Below are 26,200 nucleotides of genomic sequence, written 5' to 3'. Positions count from 1 at the left end.
GATGCTCCACTTCTGGCTGCACAGAACAATTAAATCTCTCAGCAGCATTTACATGAACACTATTTGCTATGGTTGACTGCTTTTTGTTGTCATAAATGTTCCACTTCTGTCACCAGACATACAAAATGTCTAATTCTGTCACTTTATTAATAAGCCCAACCTGCCCACACTTTGAGTATTAACTAATCTGGTTAACGAGATTTACTTTAGTTTTGTTTTAAAAAAAGAAGTGGTATGATTATGCACGTGCCCACAAACCCTGGGTTTTTTCTTGAACTCTCTCTACTGAACTTCCATAAAAGTTAAAATGGAAGAAAACAAGAAAATACTTCAGATTGGCCAACAATCAAACTGGGAATTGCACATTTGCCTAGAGGAGCAGAACTCAACCACCCTTGGCAGACTGCTACCACTGCAGTTATGGGATTAAAATGAAGGTGTGAGATCCTCTTGGCTTGGGATTTCCATGCTTATTTTACCAATCTGGACTTTGAATACTGCCAAGCCCAAAATTAAATCAGTCTGTACCTATCCTTTTATCTGTCATGTCTTTAAATTCAACCAGCATGCACAGTAGCCACATTTATTTCAGCAATAAACCCCCAGTTATTCAGAGGGGGCAGAATTATCTTGATGGTTAATAACTTTTTTTCTCTTCATATAAATTACCTCAGCCAGAATATGCAGCTTACTGTAAATACATATTTATAGCTACCACAATTGGCTTTAAAAAACCCTAACAGTAACCAAACAAATAATTAAACCCATAAACATCTTTGCCATTTAAGTGAACCAGAGACATTAAGGAATAACTGTGCCACAGAGATCTTAGTCTTACAGTTGTGTTTTTTTAAAGAGACAAAAATATTCAGTATGCCCCTTTAAGCTCAGAGCTCACTATTTCCAGACAACACTGTTAATAAAATAAAATGCTGATTAATGTTTAAAAGAATCTAAAATGAGAGGAACAGTGAAAATGAAAATGGTTTGAGACTGGAAAGTAATGCATTATGGCTGAGCTAGTCCAACAACCTGCTGATGTCAACAGTCAGAGCAACCTGTTCTCCTCCACCACCTGGCACGGCCTCTGGCACTTGTTAGATCCTGCACCCAGCTCATGCAGCGTGCTAACCCAGCAGAATACTAATCCAGCAAAAATAAAACCAGATCAAATCTCTTTCTGCTGACCTAATTGCAGCCTTCCAGCAGCCAAAGGGAGATGACAAGCAAGAGAGAAACTGTTTCCAAGGGCATGTAGTGACAGGACAATGGGGAATAGCTTCCAACTAAGAGTAGGTTTAGATCAGACTTCAGGAAATAATTCTTTACTGTGAGGGTGTTGAGGCAGTGGAACAGGTTGCCCACAGAGGTGGTGGATGCCCCATCCCTAGAAGTGCTCTAGGCCAGGCTGGATGGAGCTCTGAGAAATCTGGGCTAGTGGAAAATATCTCTGCCCAGGGTCAGAGGGGTTTGAACTAGATGAACTTCAAGGTCCCTCCTTACCCAGGCCATTCTATCATTCCATGATTAGCAATTTTTTTCAGAGCAATACAGATTCCAAGAAGGGCCAGAATGAATTCAAGTGAGTAGGGGAGTCTAGGAAGGCTAGGACAGGGATAAAATGGCCTTTTTCAGCAGCAAACTGATGGCATAGCATAGGCATAATGTATATTTTCAGCCCAACTGGCTGTATCCTAGGTGGAAAGTTTTTAAGATGTTACTGCATCCTCCACTGAGGGCACTATGGGCTGACCTGTTCAATCTCACTGCAAATACAACTGACAGTTTAAACCTCCTCTCAGAGAGATCCTCAAGTCAGTCTCCTGGAAAAGCATTTTAGCCAGAGGACATTAACCTGCAGGGCAAAGGAAAAGCTGGAAGGGGAAGACTGGAAGAGGGGAAACTGGAAATGGTAACTTCTTAAAGGATGACAACTAGACCTGCAAAACCTGTTTGTCACATTTCTATTTGATCTGAATGTAAGACATGGGATAAGCATGCAAGATATATTTCAGAGGGCTTCTTAGCCCCCACCTCTTCATTCTCTGGGAGGAGGCCAGAGTCACCAAAATAGGAGCGACTGATACACTCTGCCATCATAAAATGGGGACATAAAATGCCTGACAGGAGCATGCAAAGAGGACAGAGCCAGGCTACTGCCAGCAGTGTCCAGTGACAGAGGCAGATGCAGTGGGCACAAACTGAAAATCAAGAGGCTCCATCTGAACATCAGGAAACAATGTTGGTCTTTTTTTACTGTGAGGGTGACTCACAGTAAAAGTGAGCCAAGCAAGGCTGTGAAGACTCCATCAATGGAGATACTCAACAGCCAACTGGACAGAGATATTCAACAGCCAGCTGGTTCTGGGCAACCAGCTCTGTGAGGCCCTGCTTGAGTTGAGGGCTTGGATCAGATAGCCTCCAGAGGCCCTCTCCAACCTCAGTCTGTGATCTTGTTATTAATCCCTGACTGTGTCCAAGGTACTTTCAGAGAACAAAGTGCCATGAGCATCCTGTAGCATTGTAAATGAGCTCAGTTCTGGTGCAACCATAAGGTCTGGCAGAGAAACATGCTTAGCAAGCCTTAGCTCTCCTCTACCCTCTTCTTTTATCAGAGGTAAGACAGCCAACACAAGAGGTTGCAGGGTTCCCTCCATTAAGCTTTATTTGTTAAATGGCTTCCCAAGGTATACAACATGTTTCACAAGCTACTGCAGTCATTTTAATCCTCTTCAGCATTGTGACAAACATGGAAAGTAGCCTCACTTAAGTGGAAAATCTCACCCCAGCACTGAGGATATGACAGGGCACTCTGGGGGCAGGTGACCTTGATGAAACTGAGTCTGGAGATTATTTGAAAAAATGCTGGTCTGAGGATTTGCATAGTTCAGACCAATGACTTCCTGAGTAACTGAATTTACACAGAAAGTGGTATTTGGGATGCTCAAAGATAAACTGCTTCCAGCTTCATTTCAATCACCAGGCTGCATGATCCACAGTAATGGATCTTGTCTCTGCTGTCTGGTCTGCAATGCACTGCTCCTATCAAATGATCTTTCTCCTGTTTAAATGCAGTTAATTGCCAGATGTGAATGCAATGGCCTTCACAGTATGCACGGCTACAAGAAACTGCAATTGCAACTTTTTCTACCTTTTCCTTTACCTACCCAGTTCATCATAGCAGTGATCTTTCATCTCTCTGGAGACAGAAAGAAATCAGCTTTGATGACCACCTCTGTTTTAGGTCATTCCTGCCATCCTGGCTATGCATTACTTCTCCGATTGAGAAGCAATTCACATTGACTACCAGGTAAGTTATCCACACCTCTGTCAACCTGCATTATAAATAAGAGAAATGCTAGCTCATGTTCATGGCCACTAATGACCATTTCCCCCATCCGCTCTTGATAGTATGGCATACAGTAGGAAAAAAAGCCAGTATGGTACAAAAGCAAAAAGGAACAAAGGCAGTCTGTGTCTCCTACCTCCGCTCGACCTTCGTAGTATGTTAGCATAGACTTTGTAAGTACAAAAAGCCTCTCTTTGTAGTTTAAGGGAGAAGTCCTCTTCTTCTGCTGTGATCTTTTAATCAAAATCTCTTGTAGGATAGTGGTCGTATTCATTTCAGCCACTTGTCAGCACTCTTCTAGCCATTGAACATCAGTTCCTGTGAAAATGAGGAATAAAACATTACCAGATCTTTGGAGGATCACATAATTGGACACTTCTGTAACGAAAAGAGCTTCTACTTATAAATGAAACTGCCTGAATATACAGAAGGCTGGAGCTCACATGGAAGTTTACAAAAGTTAATTATTAGACTAAAAAGTTCAGGCTTTGCTCAGCTGAGGGCTGCACTGGCACATTCCCAGGAAGCCAAAAGCTGTACGTGACTGGATGAAATAAGGTACACTGCAGCCTATGTCACAGAGAATATGGGTGAGAAGTCTCAAATGTGCTCCAGGCAAGCAGCAGTGTACAACTGCTCTTCACCACAAACCTGTATAGAAGTTTCTAACTTGTACAGAAGTTTTAATTGCTAAGGTTTGTGCATGTATAAATGTCATTTGCAAAAGAGTTCTATATACAAAATTGAAGATCATAGAATCATAGAATATCCTTCATGGAAGAGATCTACAAGGATCATGGAAGTCAAACTCCTGGCCCAGAACAGGACCCAATCATTCCAGCATTTATCTGAGAGCATTGTCCAAATGCTCCTTCAACTGTCAGGCTTGGTGCTGTGATCACTTCTCTGGGGAGCCTGTTCCATTGCCAAACCACCTTCTAAGTGCAGAATCTTTTTCTAATATCCAACCTAAACCTCTCCTGATGCAACTTCAGGCCATTCCCTTGGGTTCTGTCACTGGTCACCACAGGAAGAGATCAGTGTCTGCCCCTTCTCCTCCCCTCCCAAGAAGTTGCAACTGCAATGAAGTCTCCCCTCAGTCTCCTCCAGACTGAACAGACCAAGTGTCCTCAGACATTCTTCATATGGATTCCCCTCTAGACCCTTCACCATCCTTGCTGCCCTCCTTTGGATACTCCTGAATAGCTTAATGTATTTCTTACATTGTGGCACCCAAAACTGCACACAGCACTCGAGGTGAGGCTGCCCCAGTGCAGAGCAGAGAAGAGCAGAGCAGAGCAGAGCAGGACAATCCCCTCCCTTGCCCAGCTGGTGATGCTGTGCCTGATGCACCCCAGGACAGAGCTGGCCCTCCTGGCTGCCAGGGCACTGTTGATTCATAGTCAACTTGCCATCAACCACAACTCCCAGGTCTCTTTCCACAGTGGTGCTTTCCAGCCTCTCATTCCCTGGTTTATACGCACAGCCAGCTGTCCCACACCAGGTGCAGAATCCAGAATATGCCCTTGTTAAACTTCAAATAGTTGGTGATTGCCCATCTCTCTAATTTGTCAAGGGCTCTCTGCAGGCCTCTTTCTGCCCTTAAGAAAGTCAACAGCTCCTCCCAGTTTAGTATTTTTGGAAAACGCATTTAATATTCTTTTGATTCTTCATTCAAGTTGTTTATAAGGATGTTGAAGAATGCTGGACCTAAAATGAAGAGAACTGGAGAACTCCCTGGAGAATTAGTGACCAGTCATCAGCCTGATGTAATCCCATTTACTACAACCCTTTGTACCTAAGATGGATCAGTAAAAGTAATTTTGAAAATTTATCCCAATTGCATTAAAGAAAATTTTCAGACACAAATGGTTGTTTAGGAGATGTCAGTTTGAGAACAAAGAACTTAAGCTTATTTTTCAGAAACTGCTAAGCATATGCCTTCCAACTTCTGTTTAGAAAGACTTCATGCTGACTATCAAAATCAAGCAATTGAATTCAGACAGTTTTGGTAACTCAGTAATGTCAAGCTGCTTTAAGTTCTACACCATGACTGATACCTGTAGGACAATCTTAGGAGCACATAAAACCCAATGCACCCAGAGCTACTTTGTTTGCAGATCTGGCTCTAGGGTCGTGCCGTAGGCAATCTCTCTGTTCTTCGCAATGATGCCAGCTTAAACACAGCTGACCTCCTCCCTCATCAACTCACCACTGTCCTGTCATGCCACCCTGCCTTGTGCAGGTGTTCCTCCTGCCAGGCTGGGAAGCAGGTTAGGGAAGGGATGCAACCAGACATTTCATCATGCAGCACAGGCAGCTGCCTGCACAGACACATTAAATGAAGTGGCATGGAGGCAGGAATGAAAGGTGTGGGAGAGGTTGTGGAGACGCTGTTCCAGAAATCTTTTTCCCCACTCCCTTTTGCTTTGCTCACTTTCTGCCAGCCCTGCCCATGGCACCACTTGGGCCCTCCCTGCCTGAAGCTGTGCTTCAAAGCCAGGAGAAGTTGCAGGCACAGACCTGGAGAGCAACTCAAGCTAGAGCAGCACAGCTGGAGCTGAAGCCATGGCTTGAAGAAGGAACAGCAGCATCGCTGAAGCACCAGAGATTGTGAACAACCTCTCAACTCTTCAGAGGGGCTGGGGGGATAACCCAAACCAAAGCCCTAGGATAAAACAAAAAAAAAAAAAAAATCATTCTTCACAGGGCTTACTTTATGCACCTATTTGCTACTTAGAGTATTTCAGAATTCACTGAGGAAACGGCATGCACATTTTTCTCTGCAGGCTACATAATTTCAGCATGGACAAAACAGTACCTTTCACAGAATTGTGGCAGAGAATCTTGAAAAATCACAAACCTCCTCACAACATTGCCTTACACGATTTAATTTTTAATAAAATCAAATGTAAACAAACTCACTGCAGTGTGTCTCATTTTGTGAGCAATTAATGGCTGTCACAACATATGAAATGGCACCTTTTGCCTTCCAGTCTAGTGTTGATACTACTTTTCACTCCCTGGTTTGACCAGCTGAGCTCTCATAGCCCATACTGCTGCTATCCCAACAGCTGGAAGTAGTTGTTAACAGCTTTAAAATATCCTTTTCTTTCCTAGGAATACCTCTTCATATGTTACAAAAAAAAAAAAAAAAAAAAAAAAAGAAAAAAAAAAAGAACCCAAAACAAAAATACAGTGGTTTAAATGGAACTACAAAATAAGACCAGGCTAGGATGCATAAATAAAAGATGATGATTGGACTGCAAATGGTGATTACTATGAATTGTTATTTCTCTTCTTCTGAAATGCATACACATACGTTTTGCTGGTAATCTGTCATATTGCATTCTGGGAAGAAGGCAGATGTTTTTAAATCAGGAATTGTCTTGGATATGTTATTTAACTACTAAAGCTGACCAATTCTGATTTATTGCACTTCTAAAAATAAATTGGCAATCTTAAAGGTAATTGTAGAAGGAAGAACACTACCATAAACTGAAAATACAAACATTGGCCAAAAAATTAAAAGTCAGTATTAACTTTCAGACCAGCTTAATGCACACAAAAATTCAAGGGTTCCCATCACAAGCTCTCCCACTCAAAACAATTCTACTGTTCTCAATAGTAAAAACTGTACTACTTGTACTTAAGAAAAATATAATTATTATCCATCTTATCTCTAGATCCCTAGAGTGCTGCATTAGAGAGCACAAGAAGAATTCAAAGTTAACTATCATTTCAAGTCTCAATACTGATAATGCTAATATATTTCATTTCTCTACCAGGTTACATTAACATGACAGAAGAATCAAAAAATCCTTTTGACAAAATCGGGGTTAAAAAATAAAAACATCAGTAAATGTCTGCACTTGGTTGCTACACTGAATTATCTCTGCTATGAAGATTTCAGCAGATTAGAACCAGTTTCCCAGGTCACAAGATCAGCCTTTGAATCTGCATTTGGTCACAGAAACCTGCCTTATTTGGGGTTATTTCCAAGTCAATGGCTCTAGATGCATTTCTGCTTGGCTCAGGAAAACTGAACCCTCACCTATTATTCTGAAAGTTCTTTTTCTGAATACCAATACTCCATTAAGAAGCCCCTGTAACAGCCACACTTACCTCTTAACAAACCTATATATCACTACTTTTCTTCATTACAGTATTAGACATTTTCTGCACATTTTCCCTGTCCCCACTTCCCCTCAAACACTCCTTTGTTCCCAGGCCATCCCTCAGAACATGAAGCTGTTTGCATGACACATTGTTATCTTGTTATAAACAACTGTGGGAGTTTCAGGCTGACACCCAATATAAACTTTTCACAATATGACTGGTGCCAAGGAATTGCCCTGTTCCCTGCCAACTGTAGTTACACAATAACAAAGACAATCTAATTTGCAGAGATGCTGAAGACTCAGAATTCCGGCAGAAATCAGAAAGAGTTACAGATTCTCAGCTTTTCTCAGGGCAGGAAAACATCCTCAACTTTAAGTATCAAAATATCTGCGTCAGCTTGTGTTTCCCATCTTCCCATTATATGAGTATTAGTCTGTGAGCCATGAAGTCACCCTAGACCTTCCTCAAAACAAATGAAAATTGTTCAGATAAGCCTTCAAAGTCAATATTGGTCCAAATGCACAAGGTACGTTTTCACTTGTAGGCAGAGCTTCTTATGCATGCCACCTTCCCCAGTTTTCACTGGGGAAAACTGAGCCACTAAGTGATGTGGCAAGCTCAGGTGTTGCAACACTACCCACCCCACATATCTTCTGTTTCCCACTCCCACCTCCCAGATTGTGTCTGTTTATTGAAACAGTTAGTTACTGTAAGCACCTTTAACATTCAAAAGTTGTAAAAAATGTATGAAGTTCCCAGTGCAAGTTCTAGCGAGCAGAAAAGAGAAAGTGCATCCAGTCTGATCAGGGCATCTCTCAGCCAAATGTAACAAGCAATTGTCACTTTTTAAGGCACAGATCATAACATAGTCATGGAGGGGCTTGCAAGAAAAAAAACACATTCTGAAAAACATACTTATCACAATGATACAAAAGGAACACTAGGAGGAAATATTTGTAGCTGAAAAGAAAAATGAAAGCAAGGTGGAACTGTTTTCTGAGTTTCAACATCTCCTTAGTGATGGTAAAATTTCCCTAGGAATTTGTGTCCTTCAGTGCAAAGTCTCAATGAAAGCTGATGGACAATCACGACAGACAATCCCTCTAACTAATAAGCATCCTCAGCTTTCTTAGATTTCCTGCATCATAGATTTTTGTGCATCGTGCACAACTGCTCTTTTTCAGAGTTGGGACACATCAATCCAAACCCGTGTCAACTCCAGATCTGGATACTTAACATTCAAAATATACTTCCTAGGGCAGGAGATTAAAAATATATATATATAGAATATTCACTACTTTGGTTTTTGAAAGTATCAATCAAAATGTTGATTTTAAAAACCCAAGTGATACCTTGTAATCCCTCCTCAAACCTGTATTTTTCAGAACAGTTTTCCTCCTTCATTTTAATTAGTTCAGATCAGTTTGCTGATCAAGCTCATATCGTGTCCTTGCAAATGTCTGCAGTGGAGCAAGTGAACAGGCAACACAGTGCTCCTCTGGGTAGAGAACAGAAACAGTGCAGAAGGAACAAGGAAAGGAGAACTCCTCACCCTGTTTTTTTCTGCTGGAGCTTCTGTTGCTTTGCCATGAAACCATGAACTGAGTTACATGTGAACAGTTATTTACATAAGTATCCAGCACAGGCTTATTTGAATAATTACTACTCAATGCAAGCAAGGGTTGCAAAATATACTCTTGTATTGCCTTTTTGCCCCACATCTAAGGCTGCAAACTCAAACTCCAAAAAATAAAATACAACTGTTATTAATCCCTGTTCAAAAGGTAAATTTCACAAAAGTGCAAATACAAAAGAAATATATTATAGTAAAAATTTGTCATAATTTTAAAATTCAAGTTCAGGGAAAAATACTGTAATAATATACAAAATGTATCATATCCAGAAAAAGGAGAAGTAAAAAAATATTTAGAAATATTTATATTTACTTTTTTTTTTTTTTTTTTAACAGGAGACTCTCAGAAACCACTTCGATCATATGCAAGTTTGGTCTTTTTTTTTAACTGTGAGAAATGTAATTTGGGGGGACTACGTTCTAAGATATTTCAAAATTATAGCCAAAGGTTTGCAACAGCTTGGTTTTTCTTTGAAAATCAGCCAAACAATAAATGGCTAATTTTATATACACAATCAAATCCTGTGAAAATAAAATTCATATTTGCCTGTATGAAACTTAGGTTTAAAAGTAAACAGGCAAAGGGTAACTCTGTGACAACTCTGACTGGAGATTCTGAGACCATGTGATGTTGCAAAATATCCTTTATTCAGCTGAAAGGTGCTCATGTACACACACAGAAGGAGCATTTTATCACAATCAGAACCAGGTTCCCGACATTTCTTGGAAACAGGCTCACTACATTTTACAAAATACATAATTTGTTTCCTTTTGGCTTTCTAACTTGGGGAGTTGGGGTAAGAAAACAATGATGACAAGTGTGGTCCCTCTTAGGGTCAGTTGGCATTGAGATGGTTTATCACACCAAACTGGAGCATCATCTCATCAACCATTGCAAAAGGGAAGTGCATTCCAGGGAATCCACAGAACAGCTCAGGAAAAATGGTAAGAGCAAAGAAAAGGTTTTCTTTTCACCTTACAACAGTGATTTAGTTGAATGGCATGTACACGTTTCCAAATAATTTATAAACTCAGCTGTTGCTCCTTACTGGGATTACCTGCAAGCCATACACTCCAGTTACTAAATTATCATTTCACAGCTTTAGAAGGCACCTTCTTCACAACTATATTATTCAGGAAATTTATGAAACAAAAATTACATTATTACCATCCATAATGAAGGCAATATGTTGACATTGGCATTTTTTACTTGAAATAATTTAGTACTAAGTTTGAGTAAGCAACACTATGAGAGACCATACAAAAGATGGACTAATCAATTTTCACTATCCTCAACAACTTCTTATATTTTTTTCATTCCTCTTGAGCTGAGTACTTGTGGTTTTCTTATTTTTCCCACACAAAAACTTTGCAATATTTACAAACTTTCATTGACTATTTTGCCTTCAGTTTATTCAGACCAAAAACCTCTATCATTTGTAATGTTCTCTGCTGCAAGACAATGAAGCTGAAAATTAGTTTGGGATGTGGGAAAGCAAGGCACAAAAAAAAGACTTTGAAACTTCAGTATTTGATATTAACCCTTAAAGGGGAGACAGCAGATTTTCCCAGGTCCAGACTTCGTAGCTCAGGTTTCTTTTTATTCTAAATACCATGTATAAAGCAAAGTGAAAATGGCAAACAATTTTCTGTTGTCATCCAGCACGTTTTGCCCTCTATGGTGCCATCACCAGGACTTCAGGGTGCTGCAAGAAGTTTGACTGTAGCTGGCAAGATGAGACAGAGCATAAAGAGATTTGCTTAATTCACTTGTGCAGCATAAAGGTCTGGTGAAGAATACTGGCTTGGTTTACCTGCACAAATATAACTGACCCTCACCTGACAGAGAAAAGGTAAAAGATAAAGTACGAACAGAAAGGGAAGGACAGGGTCTGAACTGGGAAGAGTTATGTGGTGTACTGGTCCCTTTCATGTGTTTATGTACCTTTGAAAGGAAACAGTCCACTTTATTCTGGCAAGTGTTTCCAAAATAAGGTTAGAGAGGGACATGGAAGAGCTAACTCCAAACTGGCGTGGCATTGGTTTGGAGGAGCAGAAGCTCCTAAAGAGCAGAGTCTATATGCTTCACTTCTACATAGACCAAGGCTACTCCACCACTACCCCACTGGCTGGACATTTAGTAAAGCAGAGTGCTGCCTCAGCCTTTTTCAGCCCTGCTGATAAGAAGGGAAGAGAAATGGTAACACCCACTTACTAAAGAAACAGGCAAAGATGAGAGTGGCAAACAAAATGGGTGATGCTTGTGCAAAAGATTTTCCTACTTCTCCAGGAAGTTGAAGATTTAGAGTGCTGGAAAAATAAATGCTCTATTAAATCAGAGGTTGAACCTAACTCTGTTAAGGAATCCTAAAGCCCACTATCAAGTAGGACAATTGCTTTTGTACACAAAACTGCAAGTATGAGAAAAACAAATCAAATCTATAGGAAAGAAAAATATAAAAAGAAAAGAGGTCAACAGTGCCTGAGGGTATCCTTCTTTTCAACTCCCATAAAGGATTCAACTTAACTTTCTTCACAATTTGAACTTGTCTTCTCAAATGTTACACAATCTCAGATAAGCACGTGATACTTAGACCAAAAATAAGCTAAATTTATTTCAGTATCCAAGACACTATTTTGACATGGTCTAACTAACATACTGAAATTATGACTGTCGTTATGCACAGGGAATGACTAACACTTCCTCAGTTATTTCTCTTTCCAAACACTCCCAAGATATTTTTTCACTAAAGAACTACTTGTTCTCCACCTTCTAGACTCTGTGGAAGCTACACAGTAAGGAATACTTCAACGAACATGAGAACTTCTACTGAAGACAAAGCTGAGAAGTTGACTCAGATGATAAACTACTGGCCCCATCTCATATATCAACTAATGGATGTGTTTACCTTCAAAGTCTTTATTTTGAGGTAGTATTATAAAGTCACTCAATAAATGTTGCTTTTTCACACCTACTGAGCAACTGACTAGTCCCAACTGAAAATGCTCAGTAGGTGTGAAAAAGCAACATTTATCCATATCTAAACAATGTATCTAAAGTTGCAGGTCAGAACTGCCTTCTGTGCAGGAAAAACCCAAGGCAGTGAGGAGGGAACAGAAAACATCCAAGTTGCATTTGTCACATTTTCCCGTGTTGTTTTCACTAGGACACATCCCCTCTGCTACAAAACAAGAGCAAGAGATTGAACACAAAATGAGCAACCATTTACATTTCAGCTGAGATGTTGTACTGCCCTTCCCATGCGTGGCAAAGCAGTGGTGTTGGCAAGGCCAGCACCCTTATCTTGTGCTTCCAGACTCTCTTACCCTGTTATGTTGGATAGGTGTGCTTATTTTGGCTGGGGTAGAGTTAACTTTCTTCACAGTGGCTAATATGGGGCTGTGTTTTGAAACTCTGTTGATCACAGTGTTGATAATATAGAGATGGCTTTGTAATTGCTGGGCAGTGTTTGCACAAAGCCAGGACCTTTTCTGCCTTTTGTTCTGCCACATCCCAGGAGACTGGGGATGCACAGGAAATTAGGAAAGACACAGCTGGGACAGGTGACCCAAACTGACCAAAGGGATGTTCCAGACCATATGACATCACCTCAGTATATAAAGTGGGGAGAAGAAGGAGGAAGTGGAGACATTTGGAATTATGGCATTTGTCTTCCCAAGAAACTGCTTTGCATGATGTAGACCTGCTTTCCTGGGGATGGCTGAACACCTGTCTACCCACAGGAAGTAGTGAAAGAAATCCTAGCTTTTACTTGCATTTCAGCTACTTCCTAACAAAGTCTCCCCATACAGGACTGAAAAGCCAGGCTGTAACCTTGAAGAATTTCTTCTTCACATACAATGCATCCTAAGCAACGAGGAATACCAAAGGACTTCAGCTTCATTCATGTCAATATACAAGTTATTAATTCAAGGGAAAAGTTTCTCACTGAATCGGAAAATAAACACAACTGACACATGACTGTGGTCTTTGTTTTCCCTTTCCTCTGGTTAATGCAAGGTAGTGAGCATCTCTACCAAAGCAGCTTGTTATCTCTGCTTTCCTTGATGTCACATCTCAGATGTGCTGAGGTGTTTCAACTGTTGCAAGTTAAACAGGGAATGAGAGCACTTGTCAGGTGTCACAAGACATTTATGGTCTTAAGGAACAGCATTCAGCTCAAACTCTTTGAGACATCATGCAATGCAGTCATTAATGCTTCATGGTATCTTACTCCACTCTGCCTACCTATGGTGAGACACAAGGATATTGGAGAATCAATCAAACATCATCAGAACTTAATCCAGTCCCATTGAGGTCAAAATTACAAGAAGTAAAGTTAAGGCACTGCAAAGGTAAGATAAGACTGTCCTTTATGGTTAGGTCTCAGCTTTTCATGGGGAGTGCCTGCATCACACTGACATTCACAGTTAATTTCAGGTAAAGAGATCCAGAAAAGTAACTAAACCAAACTGAGGGAATTTTGCTGCTTGCCCATGACTTTTACTTTTTCCTCAGAAAGCTGTAATCCCCTTCATGGTTGGAGAGAGTGCCTTGGTGGTAAGAGAAAGCTGCTGTGGTGGCAAAGAGGCTGCCTGCACAGAACGATGGCCCTCCTCCCGCTGCTCTCACACTCCACAGCCTTTCACTGCATCATTCTCCCAAACTCCCTGCTGATAAAACAGACCCTCACAGCTCATCTGACACATTGAACCTGTAAATATGTCTGCTTCCAACAACTGAACCTGCTTTATTCAAGGACCACTGAGGATGACTGGTTTCCAGCCTGCAGCTTTGAGGAGGAGATGGTCCTCATGGCTGACCACAACAAAGCAAACAGAAACATTCCAGCCAGCCATGGTCTGAATGAAACAGCAAAATCACATGTGGCTACATAACTAAACATGTAAGAGATTATGTGCAAGCAAGCTGAATTCAAGTTACAATAGCAGTTTTGAACCAGCCACTCTTAGTACTGGAGTGTTAGATCTCTTCATGTTAAAAAAAATATTATTTTAAGCATCTTCCCTGGATACAGATTAGGTAGGAATTTTAATTTCAAATGATCCCAAAGTGTGAGTAAGATTATAGTTTAGGGGATCTCCCATGGGACAGAAAAAGGCCCATTCAGCTCAACTCACTTTGCACATCCCTTAAACTGGGTCACACAATTCAAAGCAGGAGAGTCCCCACCCTTCTCCTCCTCCTGCCATGGCACTGGAGACCACTGATGTGGTCTGCAAATTCAGCTGGGAAGAGATGCTCAGAATAAGGGCGGGGAGGCAGGGAAAACACACACAGTTTTTTTTTTTCTGCCAGGACACGGAACTTGCCCTGTGATATAGGACATCCTGTAATTCACAGGACAAGTAGCAACCTTGAATATATTAATATACATATTGTAATTATCTCACCTACCCAGTAAGCTAGCACAGTGAATCTGACAAGATTTGTTCACAGGGCTGCCTAGGACAAATTTACAATGTTCAGCTAAAATGAAAGGGCAGGTATCACCTGGGTCTGATGGTGAGGCTATCCTGTGGAGGGAAAAATCCCCCAAAACAACTGAGAGCCTTTTTTTGTTTCATAAACTTAAATGGTCAGGAGTTTATCCCAGTCTAGTGTATAGTGCACACTCTGGAAGTGCCCCTGGAAGGGCAGGGTCCCAGTGTCCTACCCAGACCCTCTTTCAGAAGAAATAATCCTGCTTCCTTTACTACCCAAAGCCATGCTTTTCTGCCCTACACTCAATTGAAAACAAGGCCTAGATCTTATAAGTTAATCAGATCACAGCTTGTAATAGGCACAAGGCTGAACAAAACCCCTCCTCACAGGAAACTCAGCTGTGACCTACTTGAACCTACATTAAGTTATACCCTGTGTGTGGCAAAGTGGTACCCATTCACGTTTCTGCTGATAAGAGAAATACAAATGAGAAAAAGCAGGAGTGCCAAGAAAGCCTTTGCTCAGGTCCCACATGCCTCAGCACACTACTTTTTTTTTTTTTTTCTTCTTTTTTTCCTGCATTGGTTTAATGGTGCATAGGATTATTACCTTAAGGGCTGAAAGAGAGTAGCCCAGTTGGCAGCCTGGTGCTTTGCTTCAGCAGAGGAGCTGTGACCGCAAACATGGCCAAACACTTCTCCTTCCCCTCCCCAAAACCTGAGTCCCACTGCTGGCCTCAGCAGATGGGAAACAGCTCTTGTACATCAGCCAGGCTCAGACTCTCCCAGAGCAACTCCTCTCTCTGCAGCAGGCTCCTGAAAACCCTATCTCCTGCCCACCACACAAAGGCAGGACCACACCACGCTAAGCATGAGCTTTACTGAACTGCCCAGAATACAAGACAGTTATGCAACCAAGAAGTGTCTTTTCAGCAACGCCGTTTCCTCCTAAATGTTTGGGTATTGTCCAAACCAAAGACAACTTATAGGTGATGTCATTCTTCCTAAGAAAGGTAAATTCTGCCCATGATGGACAGACCTACTCTCAGGAGACTTCTGTAATTCTTCCCAAGATCTGAACACAGCGGCCACTTCACAGTACCTGTAAGAAATGGCTCTCTCTCCATGCCCAGGAAATGCAAAAACCTGCTCCCCTCCCCACAAAAACCCTTCTAAAATGAGACTATCGTCACACCAGTACATAGTTGCCTATCTACTTTTCAAGGTTTTATCTCACATGTTGTTTTCCCTGACTCTGAATCACAGCCCGTGGGGCTGAGCCAGGGCAGGGGATGACTGAGAACTGCCAGTGCCATAATGGCCACGGGGCAGTGCTCAGATCCCCAGTTCCTCTTCTGCCACACCAGCCAAAGACCAGACATGTCCACCCAAACATTCGTTTCCCTCACTTGCACACCACTTTCTTTCCTGATTTCGTTTAGAAAATACACTTAGAAAAACAGATCAGAAGCACGAGAGCAGAATGCTCCTCTGCCTGAGGGCTGGCAGAGCAAACTGGTGATTTGCTCCTAGAAATAAATCACTCCATTAACAAAAATACATTTCTTGAGACCTGACTGACCATTTGGTAAAGCACTGGTGCAATTTCATGAGTTTCTGGAGAGTTGTGTCCCATTGTATCAGTAATGCCTCTAATGCCTAGTGTTAGCATGAAGTCCTGGCCAGGAGAATTAGGGTAAATTGGGCTGATTCTCTCTGCAGTAAGGAGCAGGATGCAGCCAGTGTAGTGAGAGTCTATCCCTTGCATTTTGCAGAATGGAGAAAGCTGTGGGTATCAGCACGTCATTTAATGAACTTCATCACACTAATTTCCATGGTGCAGCAACTGACTGACCATTGCCAAGACTTTCCAGACAAGGTATCAGTAATTCTGTGCAAATAGATGTGTCTAGATAATAATAAAAATATATGTAGCACAAATACAAAAATATATTATATAGGAGGAGCACATATATAATTAGAAATATAAAAGGTCCACTACCTCACACTTTCTTCATCATGCCAACCTGTACTCCACTCTGTTTGAGTACTGTTTTCCATATTTTTCAGTTTTTATAGTTCCTTATACTATTTCTGCAGGAGAGTCATTGTAGACTGCTACAACTGATTCTTTGGCATGCACAAATCTTCCTTTTTCAAAGAACAGTTCCAAGTTCAGCAGTGAAAAGGTAATACATTACTGAAAAAAGTCAAACTAAGCAAAAGTAGAAAAACATCTTAGACATCAATGGTTAACAAAGGCTAAAGACTATTTTCCATGACCTTTGCATTGACAGCAGGCAGCACAGACTTCTATTGTGTTTTGCATATTTGAGGTATAAATATTTGTATGAAACTTACACTATTCTGCACCTTATCTTGGGCATCCAGTTTATAAGCTAACACAACTCAGAGGTAATCAAATCTACAAGTTGCACCTATATTTAATGGGGGGGAAGACTTTTCTTGATGCTTCCAAGTAATTCTATGAACTTAACCACTTCCCAGTTATTTTAACTTCATTACAGGTTATCACATATCATGGTGTTTCTGAATACAATGTTGTTTCAGGGCAAGATGAAAAATATGAAGCTAATATTGTTTTATCAGCTCTATTAATTTTCTCTCTCTTTATCTACTGTAGACAGCCTATTGGATACATTACAATGCCTACAACTAAGCATTAAAATGTGATTTAACTTAGGACATAGTTCAAACTGCCTCACAGTGAATGGTTTTAAATTAGTTCAAAGACTTTAAAAACTCTATATTAACATTAAAAAGAAAAGGTGGTATGTAGGAATTCCCAGTGCATCACAACAGTGGTACACTTATACATTTTGAAGGGACAATAAAAGCAGGTCTGGCAGAGATAACCAGAGTTGATAACCAGAGTTCCTTCAAGACAGAGGTGTAACTGCCAGTATGGTTGTGATTTGCACACCTATGAGATTATCTTATCAAAACAAAAAACATGCCAAACATAATCACACTGCTCTGCTTTCAGTGGTTTCAGCAGGCAAGCTCACATAGAAATCAACCATTTGGTTCAAAACAATCATAATACTCATTTAGACATTTAGAGGAATGTATAAGGCACTCTTTCAATAAGAACTAAGTGCAGAGATAAATATGATCATTTTATCATAAAATGTATTTCACAACAAATAAAACATAAAATAAACCCCAGAGAAACATGAAACATACCAGAGGAGAGTCTGATAGCAAATGGGCCCCTTCCTGCTGCAGTCCCCTTACAAACCATAACCACCAAACGGCTATGAGTAACCCCCTGTCTGGGAGCTACCTACCAGAGCAGTACCCAGCAAGCAAGACCAGGACACCTAAAGGGCCTCCCCTGCACAGCTGGTGTGCCAGAAGGAAAGAAAAGCACATGCTTTCTGACAGCCCAAAATACTCTAAACATTTATGTAACAGCAGTAATAACCCATCTTCCAGTCTCTGAAGAGTTTTGAGAAACTAAACAAAACATCATCTTCTATCAAAGGTGACACGGTCAGAATATCAGAAGCACATACTCTAAAATGAAAACAAATGCTCCAGAAGCAAGTACTCACAATCCACATTTTGCCTGCATTTCTACCACCGTCAGTTTTTCCACCTATAAAAGCTACATGTATTTGACTCATAAAACAACCCTAAGTATTTCAGATTGGCATCTGTCATTTCAAGCGGGGAGCTCATGGCCATGCCTGTACTAAAAGTTCCGTTTCCAACTTTTCCAACGTTCCAACTTTTAAGGGTGCAGAAAGGAAGGCTGTGGAAAAGCACCATGCAAGTCTCGTCACCTACTGAACAAGCAGCAGGTGTGCTGTATCGCAGCACAAAGCTATGTAAGAGCATGCACTGCCAAGACAGGGTAACCCGATGTGGGACAGAAAGCAGGAGGAATTATTAGGATAACTGAACTCAACAGAAGGCAATTCTTCCCTTGAGACGAGGCAAAACACAGTGGTTACATGGAAGTAGGACTCAGAGAAGAAAGTCACCTAAACAAAGAAATACTTTTTTTATGTTGGCTTTCAAACGGATTTGGCAGCCTGGGCCACAACCCCTTTATATTACACAGTTAGAGCAATTTCAAGCAAAGGTTGAAACGCCGGCTTTTGTCACTGCTCCCGCTTACGGCTGCTGTGACACCTGTGCGCCGAGGCAGCGGCCCCCCCTCTCCGGCGGTGCCGCACACTCTCGGACTCGGAGCGGCGGCAGCGGGGGAGCTCGGTGCGCCGGCAGCCCCGGCAGGTCCCCGCGGCGGGGCGCGGCTGCGGCTGCCTGCGCTGGGGCAGCCCCGGCCGGCGGCGCGCTGCGCGGAACCGCCCCGCTCCCTCAGCGGGCCGGCACCCCCGGCCTGCCTTACCTGCCTTACCTGGGTGTCCCGGCCGCCGTCGCGGAAGGAGTCCGGGCGCCGACGGTGTGGAGGGAGGCGGAAGGAGGGAGGGAGGAAGGGAGAGAGGCACCGCACTGCCTCGCTCCGGCCCGGGAAGGCACCACCTCCTCCTCCTCCTCCCGCCGAGCGTGGCTCCCCGCGGAGGAAGCAGCGGGGGAACCGCTGCGCGGGGCGGCCGCGCTTGTCTGGGCGCCCTCCGCGCTCGGGGCGGGTGCGGCACTGCGAGAAGCTGAACTGAGGTGTCCCACACCCACTAGATCCGTCGGGAGTTGCCTGGAATCCTGTCCAATAAGTACAAGAAAAAGGCGAATTACATAACTCGGAGCAGGTTGCAAACGCTCCCTCAAAATCTAGGTTCTTGGCCCCAGCTGGCTGTAAACTGTGTGACAGCTGTGCTTTGACTACAGCATTTCTCTTACCAAACCACGGTGGGAATGGCTCCGGGCCGGGCCGTGGTGTGGCGGTGGGCACAGCATTCCCCCATCCCGAGTGGGCTGTGCGCCCCGAGGCTGCTCCTCTTCAATGCCCATCGCAGATCTGCTCATGTCCCAGTGACTCCCAGGGTTACAGTGCCTTCCTTCATAATTAACCACGTGCAACAGTCACATCCAGCCACCCCAAACATACAGCCAGAATAACTGAAGTGGCTTTTTGCACCCCTCAGGTGTCTGTGTTGAACTTCAGAGTTCAGGGTCTGTACTGAAATGGCGTGTAGGCTCTTTCCTTTACCTTCTTTCCTTCTCTTAGCGCAGTCTGACCTATGGAAACTGTCACTGCAAAACCACACTGAAAGAAAAAGATCTTGTAAAGTTCAGTGGAAATAAATCTCTCACATACATTTCAGCCTAGAGGAAAGCAAGCAGGGTCTATGCTGTTTGCAAGAGAATTCTTTTGTTGTGATTAGTGTGTAATAGCTGTATCAACACAGATGTCTTTCTGTTCAGCTCAGAGGAAATGACTTACAGAGCCTTTGTTTTCACTTGAGGGATTTCCTCCAACTTTGGCACTGTGGCCATGTCTTCCATGCCTGTCACACTACTGCTGAGACTTGGGAGTCACAGGGCTGAATGCCTATTGTGTGGGACCTCTCTGTTTTAAATACATGGGCAGTCTCCTTGCAACCACTTTATGCTGACTAGTACCACCAGCCCATGTCACCACTCCCCCTCCCCTCCATATCCATGTATTTGTGATAGCACACACTCAGGCATCCATTCAGACATCTTTACCCGCTGCCACTGATGTGGTCAGTTTCGCAAACACGCAACTATTACTTCATTTTTCAAGCAATGGCAGCTACAGCTTTCCTCACCCCTTCTGCTGCTGTGGCACAGGGAAAGGGCAATAAAACCAAACAGTTGCTTAAAGGAGGAACTTGAAATAGCTTTGCCCCATATGGTGCCCTTTTTGAGCTCTAGAAAGAAGTGGGATCTAGCAGAGAACTAGATTATGTGTTGTGCTACACTGGCACTTAACCAGCAGCAGCTCCCTTACTCCTGAGGCTTCACCCCAGAGCTGTAGCAGAAGCAAAGGGACAGCAAGGCACATCTCTGTGGTTCAAAGCATGTGGCCATTTCCATGCTTACAACTATTGATCAGGGGTTAACTACTTTGACGTTGATCGGCCAACTGACAGAGCATTTGTGGTGGACATGTAGATCACAAATTTTCTTGCAAACTTTATGGAGTTTGCATTTCTCAGTTCCCTTCCCATGTTTTTCTATCACAATGGCAGACAAAGGACATCATCAGGACGGTGGAATCAAAGCAACTACAGGATGACACTGCTTCTCAGGATTTTGCTCTACTACTAAGGAAGAAGTAGTGCTGAAGAGTCCTTGTGGCAAAGTCTCAAGGAGGAAGTTTCCACTTTGGGAAAGACTGAGACTTCTGAAATTTCAGGCCCACATGTAGTGTGAAGTACCAAAGAGAGAAAGACATACACAAGCTGGATGGCAACTTTAATAGACCACCTTTTCCAGCAGTTTTTCACCTATTGATGCTTCATCATCTCATGGTTCATGCCCATTCTCTCTTTGAAGACAGTGTTGTTTTTTGGGCATGCTCTTGGGTTCAAAAAGCCACTCTGTAATTAATTTTTTAGTCAGAGAGAGGCATCTCTACCAGTCCCTTGATCACAGAGAGGCTCTTTTTCCTTTGCATGCCTGTCAAGTCCCCTTTGTCCCTTCATTTCTCAGAGGATTCTGTCAATTTGGTCACCGAGCATTTTCTTTGTATATTTCTCTTCCCTCATTTGCTGTGGGCAGAGATAACACTATTAAGAGGGAACCCTGTGAATGAGAGAAAAATTGCAGTTATTCTTCATTATCTGGTTTCCCTATCAGCAAATGGGCTGGTTTTCCTTTCTCCATAGCTTTGGCCAAGTTTTAAGAGATTTTGGGAGTGGTAATTCCATTGTACCACTGAAAGTAACTAAACAGTGGAGTGTAATAGAGACCTACCATAAAATACTCTTTCTTGTAGTAAATATTGTTGTCCTGAAGGTGTATGCCAGTTCAGTGCCAGCCACTGGGTTGTGTTTTGTTGCAGTAAATGTGAGGATGTATTCTAGCTGTGCTACGGTTTTGAGGAGACATGCATTGTGTCAAGAAGCAAAACCATCATATCAACATAGCAACAGGTTGGGACACTGGTGCAGGGTACTATCAGCTGTGTTATTCTGGTAAAATGTGTCTGTTATAGACAAATGCCACCCTAGGGAAAGGTACTTGCCCAATGGAATTATGGAACAGATCATGTTGAGTGCGATCACACTGCACATACAGAACAACCACGGGATCAGGCCCAGCCAGCACAGGTTTAGGAAGGGCGGATTCTGCCTGACCTGATCTCCCTTTTATGACCAGGTGACCCAGCAGGTGGATGAGATGGGCTGTGGATGTAGTCTGCCTGGACTTCAGCAAAGCCTTTGGTACTGTATCCCACAGCATCCTCCAGGAAAAGTAGGCAGCTGACAGCTTGGATGGGTGCAGTCTTTGCAGTGTCAAAAACTGTATGGACAGCTGGACCCAGAGAGTGAATGGTGTTACATCAGCTAGTGGCAGTGCTTAGTGGTATTTGCCAAGGCTCAGTATTGGGCCCAGTCCTGTTCCATATCTTTATCAGTAATCTGGATGAGGGAATCAAGTGCACCCTCAGCAAACTCATTGATGACATCAAACTAGGTGGCAGGAAGGCTCTGCAGAGGGATCTGGACAGGCTGGATCCATGGGCTAAGACCAGTAGTGTGAGGTTCAACAAGGCCAAGTGGTGGGTGCAGCACCTGGGTCACAACAACCCCCTGCAGTGCTACGGGCTGGGGGAAGGGTGGCTGGAAAGCTGCCCAGCAGAAAAGGACCTGGCAGTGCTGGTCAGCAGCAGCTGAACATGAGCCAGCTGTGCCCAGGTGGCCAAGAAGGCCAATGGCACCCTGGCCTGTGACAGCAATGGTGTGGCCAGCATGATCAGGGCATTGTCAGGATTGTCCCCCTGTACTCAGCACTGGTGAGACTGCACCTCAAATCCTGTGTCCAGTTCGGGCTCCTCAGTACAAGAAGGACATTGAGGTGCTGCAGCCAGTCCAGAGAAGGGCAATGGTGGTGAAGGGTCTGGAGCACAAATCCTATGAGGAATGGCTGAAGGAGCTGGTGGTGTTTAGCCTGGAGAAAAGGAAGCTCAGGGTAGACCTTATTGCCCCCTACAACTACCTGGAAGGAGATTGTAGTTGGGTAAGGACTGGTCTTTTCTCCCAGACAGCAAGTGGCAGGAGGAGAGGACATAGCCTCAAGTTATGCCAGAGGAGGTTCAGGCTGGACATTAGGAGGAATTTTGTCACTGAAAGCGTGGTCAGTTATCAGAAGGGATTGTCCATGTAGGAGGTGGAGTCACCATCCCTGGAGGTGCTCAAGAAATGACTGTTTGTGGCACTTGATGCCATGGTCTAGTTGACAAGGTGGTGATCAGTCAAAGATTGAACTTGATGATCTCAGAGGTCTTTTCCAACCTAAATGATTATGTGATTCTTTGATTTACAAGATATCGAAGTCACAACAGGAAGGTACAGTCAAAATACCAAGGAGTTTTGAAAGCACTCTGGAATACAGGGAATCTGGGGTTTTACCCACTGCTTTAGAATATTGTAGCATTTTTCATTATAAACATTGCCCAGCACAACATGAAAGATTTGTGCACAAGCTGTGGTTATAATCTAGATTTATGGAGCAGCAATTATCCATATGTGTCACTTGTCCTTTCCTTGATCATCATCTCCTCTGAAAAGTGCCCTTTAGAACTTCACTTTCTAGACTAGGATGCTGGTGTTTCCAAGTGGGAGGATGTAGCTGCTACTGCTGGGTGGCTGGGAAAGGGCAGGCCCTGACCTACTGTGGTGATAACCTTTGCTGGTCTAGCTGGGATTAATCTTCTTGGGGATGCAGGGTGATTTCCACCATGATAACTTTTTATCCTTTCAGTGTGAACTGTTGTCAGTTGATGCCAGATTTTCCTTTGGCATGCAGCTGTGTCACCTGACGTTTTGGGATTTTCATATCCACAGTCTAGGCAGGAATCATAAATGAATGCTAATTCCATGTAGGAAAAAGAAACTGGGGAAATAGTTTATCAAACAGCCAGGTTATTGATATGCCAGAAGTAAAACTCGCAAGACTTTTCAAGGAACACTAATATAGTTACTGATTTAATGAACAAAAGGTAAAAGAAGTGTGTATCAGGCTAAATTAGCCTTCAAGAATCCATAGACCTCTCTAAAGCTGCCAGACCCATAAATTTGCAGAGTTTGCAAAATTTCTTTAATAAGTGGTGGGCCTGCTTGACCACAATGTTTGGTAAAATCATATAACCACACACATTTGTCAAACCTTTCTTTCCTCTTTTTCTGTGCTATGGTCTACTGCTGCAGTGCAACTTGCCCCAAACAAAGGAGTTAGTTATTAAAAACTGGGGCCTGTCTTCAGCACAGTGCAGCCCGATTTGAGTGGCGGCTTGATGTGCTAATGTAATAACATGGCAGGAAAGTAACGTGAATATATAACATGGAAGAGACATAAAGAGTCTTCATTTATTTGCACATTTTACCTGACATCCAGGGTCAGAACAGTAGTGCTAAGAAGTACAGTGAAATTCTTTGCCAGTCCTGGTACAAAGAACAGCTATCTAAAAAGACAAGGATGTGGATTAGTATGTTGGGTTGCTCAGCTCTGGTGATTTCAGCTTGTGCTCTCTGAGTCTCTAGATACTTCTCAGAGGACCCCTAGGAGGTAACCAAGAAGGACCACAGTAGGATTCACTATAAGGATCTTTAGATCTGAAAACTACTGCCCTACCAGCTAATGTAGTCAGTGTGGACATGGACAGTGGCATGCAGCTACCTGGAGCTGTGGGCAAAAACTCTGTCTAGGTAACACTGCAGGGCAGCCTCAGACACTGTGATAGCATCATATGTGGTTTAGCACGTGCTGCTGCTAAGGAAACTGTAAGTCTGCTTGAAGAACCAACTCTTAGATTTTAAAAGCAAGTTTAGCCTTTAGATACGGGTGGCAAAGCAAGATTTAACCAATTAATGTGGGTGCTCAATGAACAGAATCTGAGCTCAGCAAAACTGGGATTACACATCTGACTTTAGTGGAGTTACACCAAATTTACAGGGAAAATGATGAAAGGAAATTTTGTCTCAAGATGTGGTCTGTTGACCTGGAATATACTATAGAAAAGTAGGCGTCAATGTGTAATTTTAGCTTGTACGTAAAGTATTATGTAAGACTGAGTAAGGTTAGAAAGCAAAGCAAAAATGCAAAAAACTTTTCTCTCTCAAGAGAAAAGAATATGTTATCTCAATTTCTGAGAGGTTTGTATCACTGTATATATAACCATGTTACACTGATTTAATTATAAGAAGCAGCTGAACCACATTGATTAGAAGGCTATCACACCAAATCCCCAAGAAAATGTCAGATTCTGATTGTGACATTATTGTAGATATGTTCCTTGTTAAATTATTCTGAATTTACATGTAGGTCAGACTGTGGTTTTGCTTATGGAGCTTTAGTTTATTTGGGATTCCCTAACACAATTGCAAAATAAAATATACCATGCATCTGGTTGACTATATAAGCTTACTTCAACAAATGGAATCAGTTGTATGGCAGCAGCCATCAGTTCAAGCATTTTGCCACATGACCTTAATTTCTGCCCTTATCAGGCTGGCATCCCAGTAATGACAATTCAGAGTAAATCCACTGTGATAATCACGTACATGACCTTACTATTATTTTAGAGTGAATTTGACATCCTACACTCACTGTAAAACCCATTTTCCAGCCTTCATTGACAGACAATAATGTTACAAACTTTGAAAACAGTTGCAGCAAGTAACATTTGTTATTAAAGAATTTGCAACTTCATGTTAGAAAGTTTTATTTAACTGATGATCACTTTTCAAGTTATATTTACTGATTAAATAAAGTAGGGACATAAAATATATTTTTTTTCTAATTCAACCCCTGTGAATGTGCATTGCTGTGAGCAAAGCTGAGTGAAGACAAATGTTGCATCCTTCGCAATGTCATGTCCTCACGGTCTTGCTGAAAAAATTGCCTTCATTGTTCCTAAAAGTTCTTAATATTGAAGTATAGGGAGAATTAGGGACCCTCAAGTGACATAAAGAGCGAATTTCCATTTCATACTTCATTGCTGTTTCCTTGCAACCTCCTGAAGCTGCAGTCCAACATTCTAACAGTTTTTCAAGTCCAACATGGTCTGTAAAGATGGTGTTTAATAGGTCTATGTGTGTATGTATGTGCACATATAAACACAGAGATACACACACGTGCGTGGTTGCACACACACTATTTGTTATACATCTAACGAAAGACAAGTTAAAACAATGCAATATGGTTCATCACTTTGAAATATGGCTATATGAACAGACCATAACCCTAGTCTTCCCAAATAAGTACTCCTCTATGCTTCATTGGAGTTTGTCATAAATCCAATCTTTTCAGAGAACTATTTAGCTATCACTTGTTTCTTAGGGGAAAAAAAAAATCAATTGTCAAGAGCACTAAAAGCTTTTTTTTTTAATAATAATTAGATTTCTTGGGCAAACCTTAATGTTTTTCTCAAAATTTTCTTACCAAAGTGCTTATGAGAAAGGAAGAAGTCTTTAAGTCTCTTGCTTCATGTGTTTTTTTGTTCTAATACCCAGGCCTGTCACTAGTAGGAGATG

The 26,200-nt window shown here is 42.3% G+C and overlaps 1 protein-coding gene across 1 annotated transcript in view; it reads right to left on the bottom strand.

The window, feature by feature from the left end:
- The window catches only part of TEC (tec protein tyrosine kinase), a 43,838-nt gene extending 24,831 nt beyond the window's left edge, over positions 1-19,007 (bottom strand). Inside the window, exons 1-2 of the mRNA XM_053976474.1 lie at positions 18,937-19,007; positions 3,486-3,667 (exon numbers count right to left, since the gene is read on the bottom strand). Coding sequence (XP_053832449.1) covers positions 3,486-3,623 — 138 coding nt within the window. The 5' untranslated portion in view covers positions 3,624-3,667; positions 18,937-19,007. The remainder of the gene's footprint in view (positions 1-3,485; positions 3,668-18,936) is intronic.
- Between the last annotated feature and the right edge of the window lie 7,193 nt (positions 19,008-26,200).

Source organism: Vidua macroura, chromosome 4, assembly GCF_024509145.1.
Source record: "Vidua macroura isolate BioBank_ID:100142 chromosome 4, ASM2450914v1, whole genome shotgun sequence".
Classification (NCBI taxonomy): domain Eukaryota; kingdom Metazoa; phylum Chordata; class Aves; order Passeriformes; family Viduidae; genus Vidua; species Vidua macroura.
Note: the sequence above shows the minus strand (reverse complement) of the source record. Positions and strands in the feature narration are given on the sequence as shown.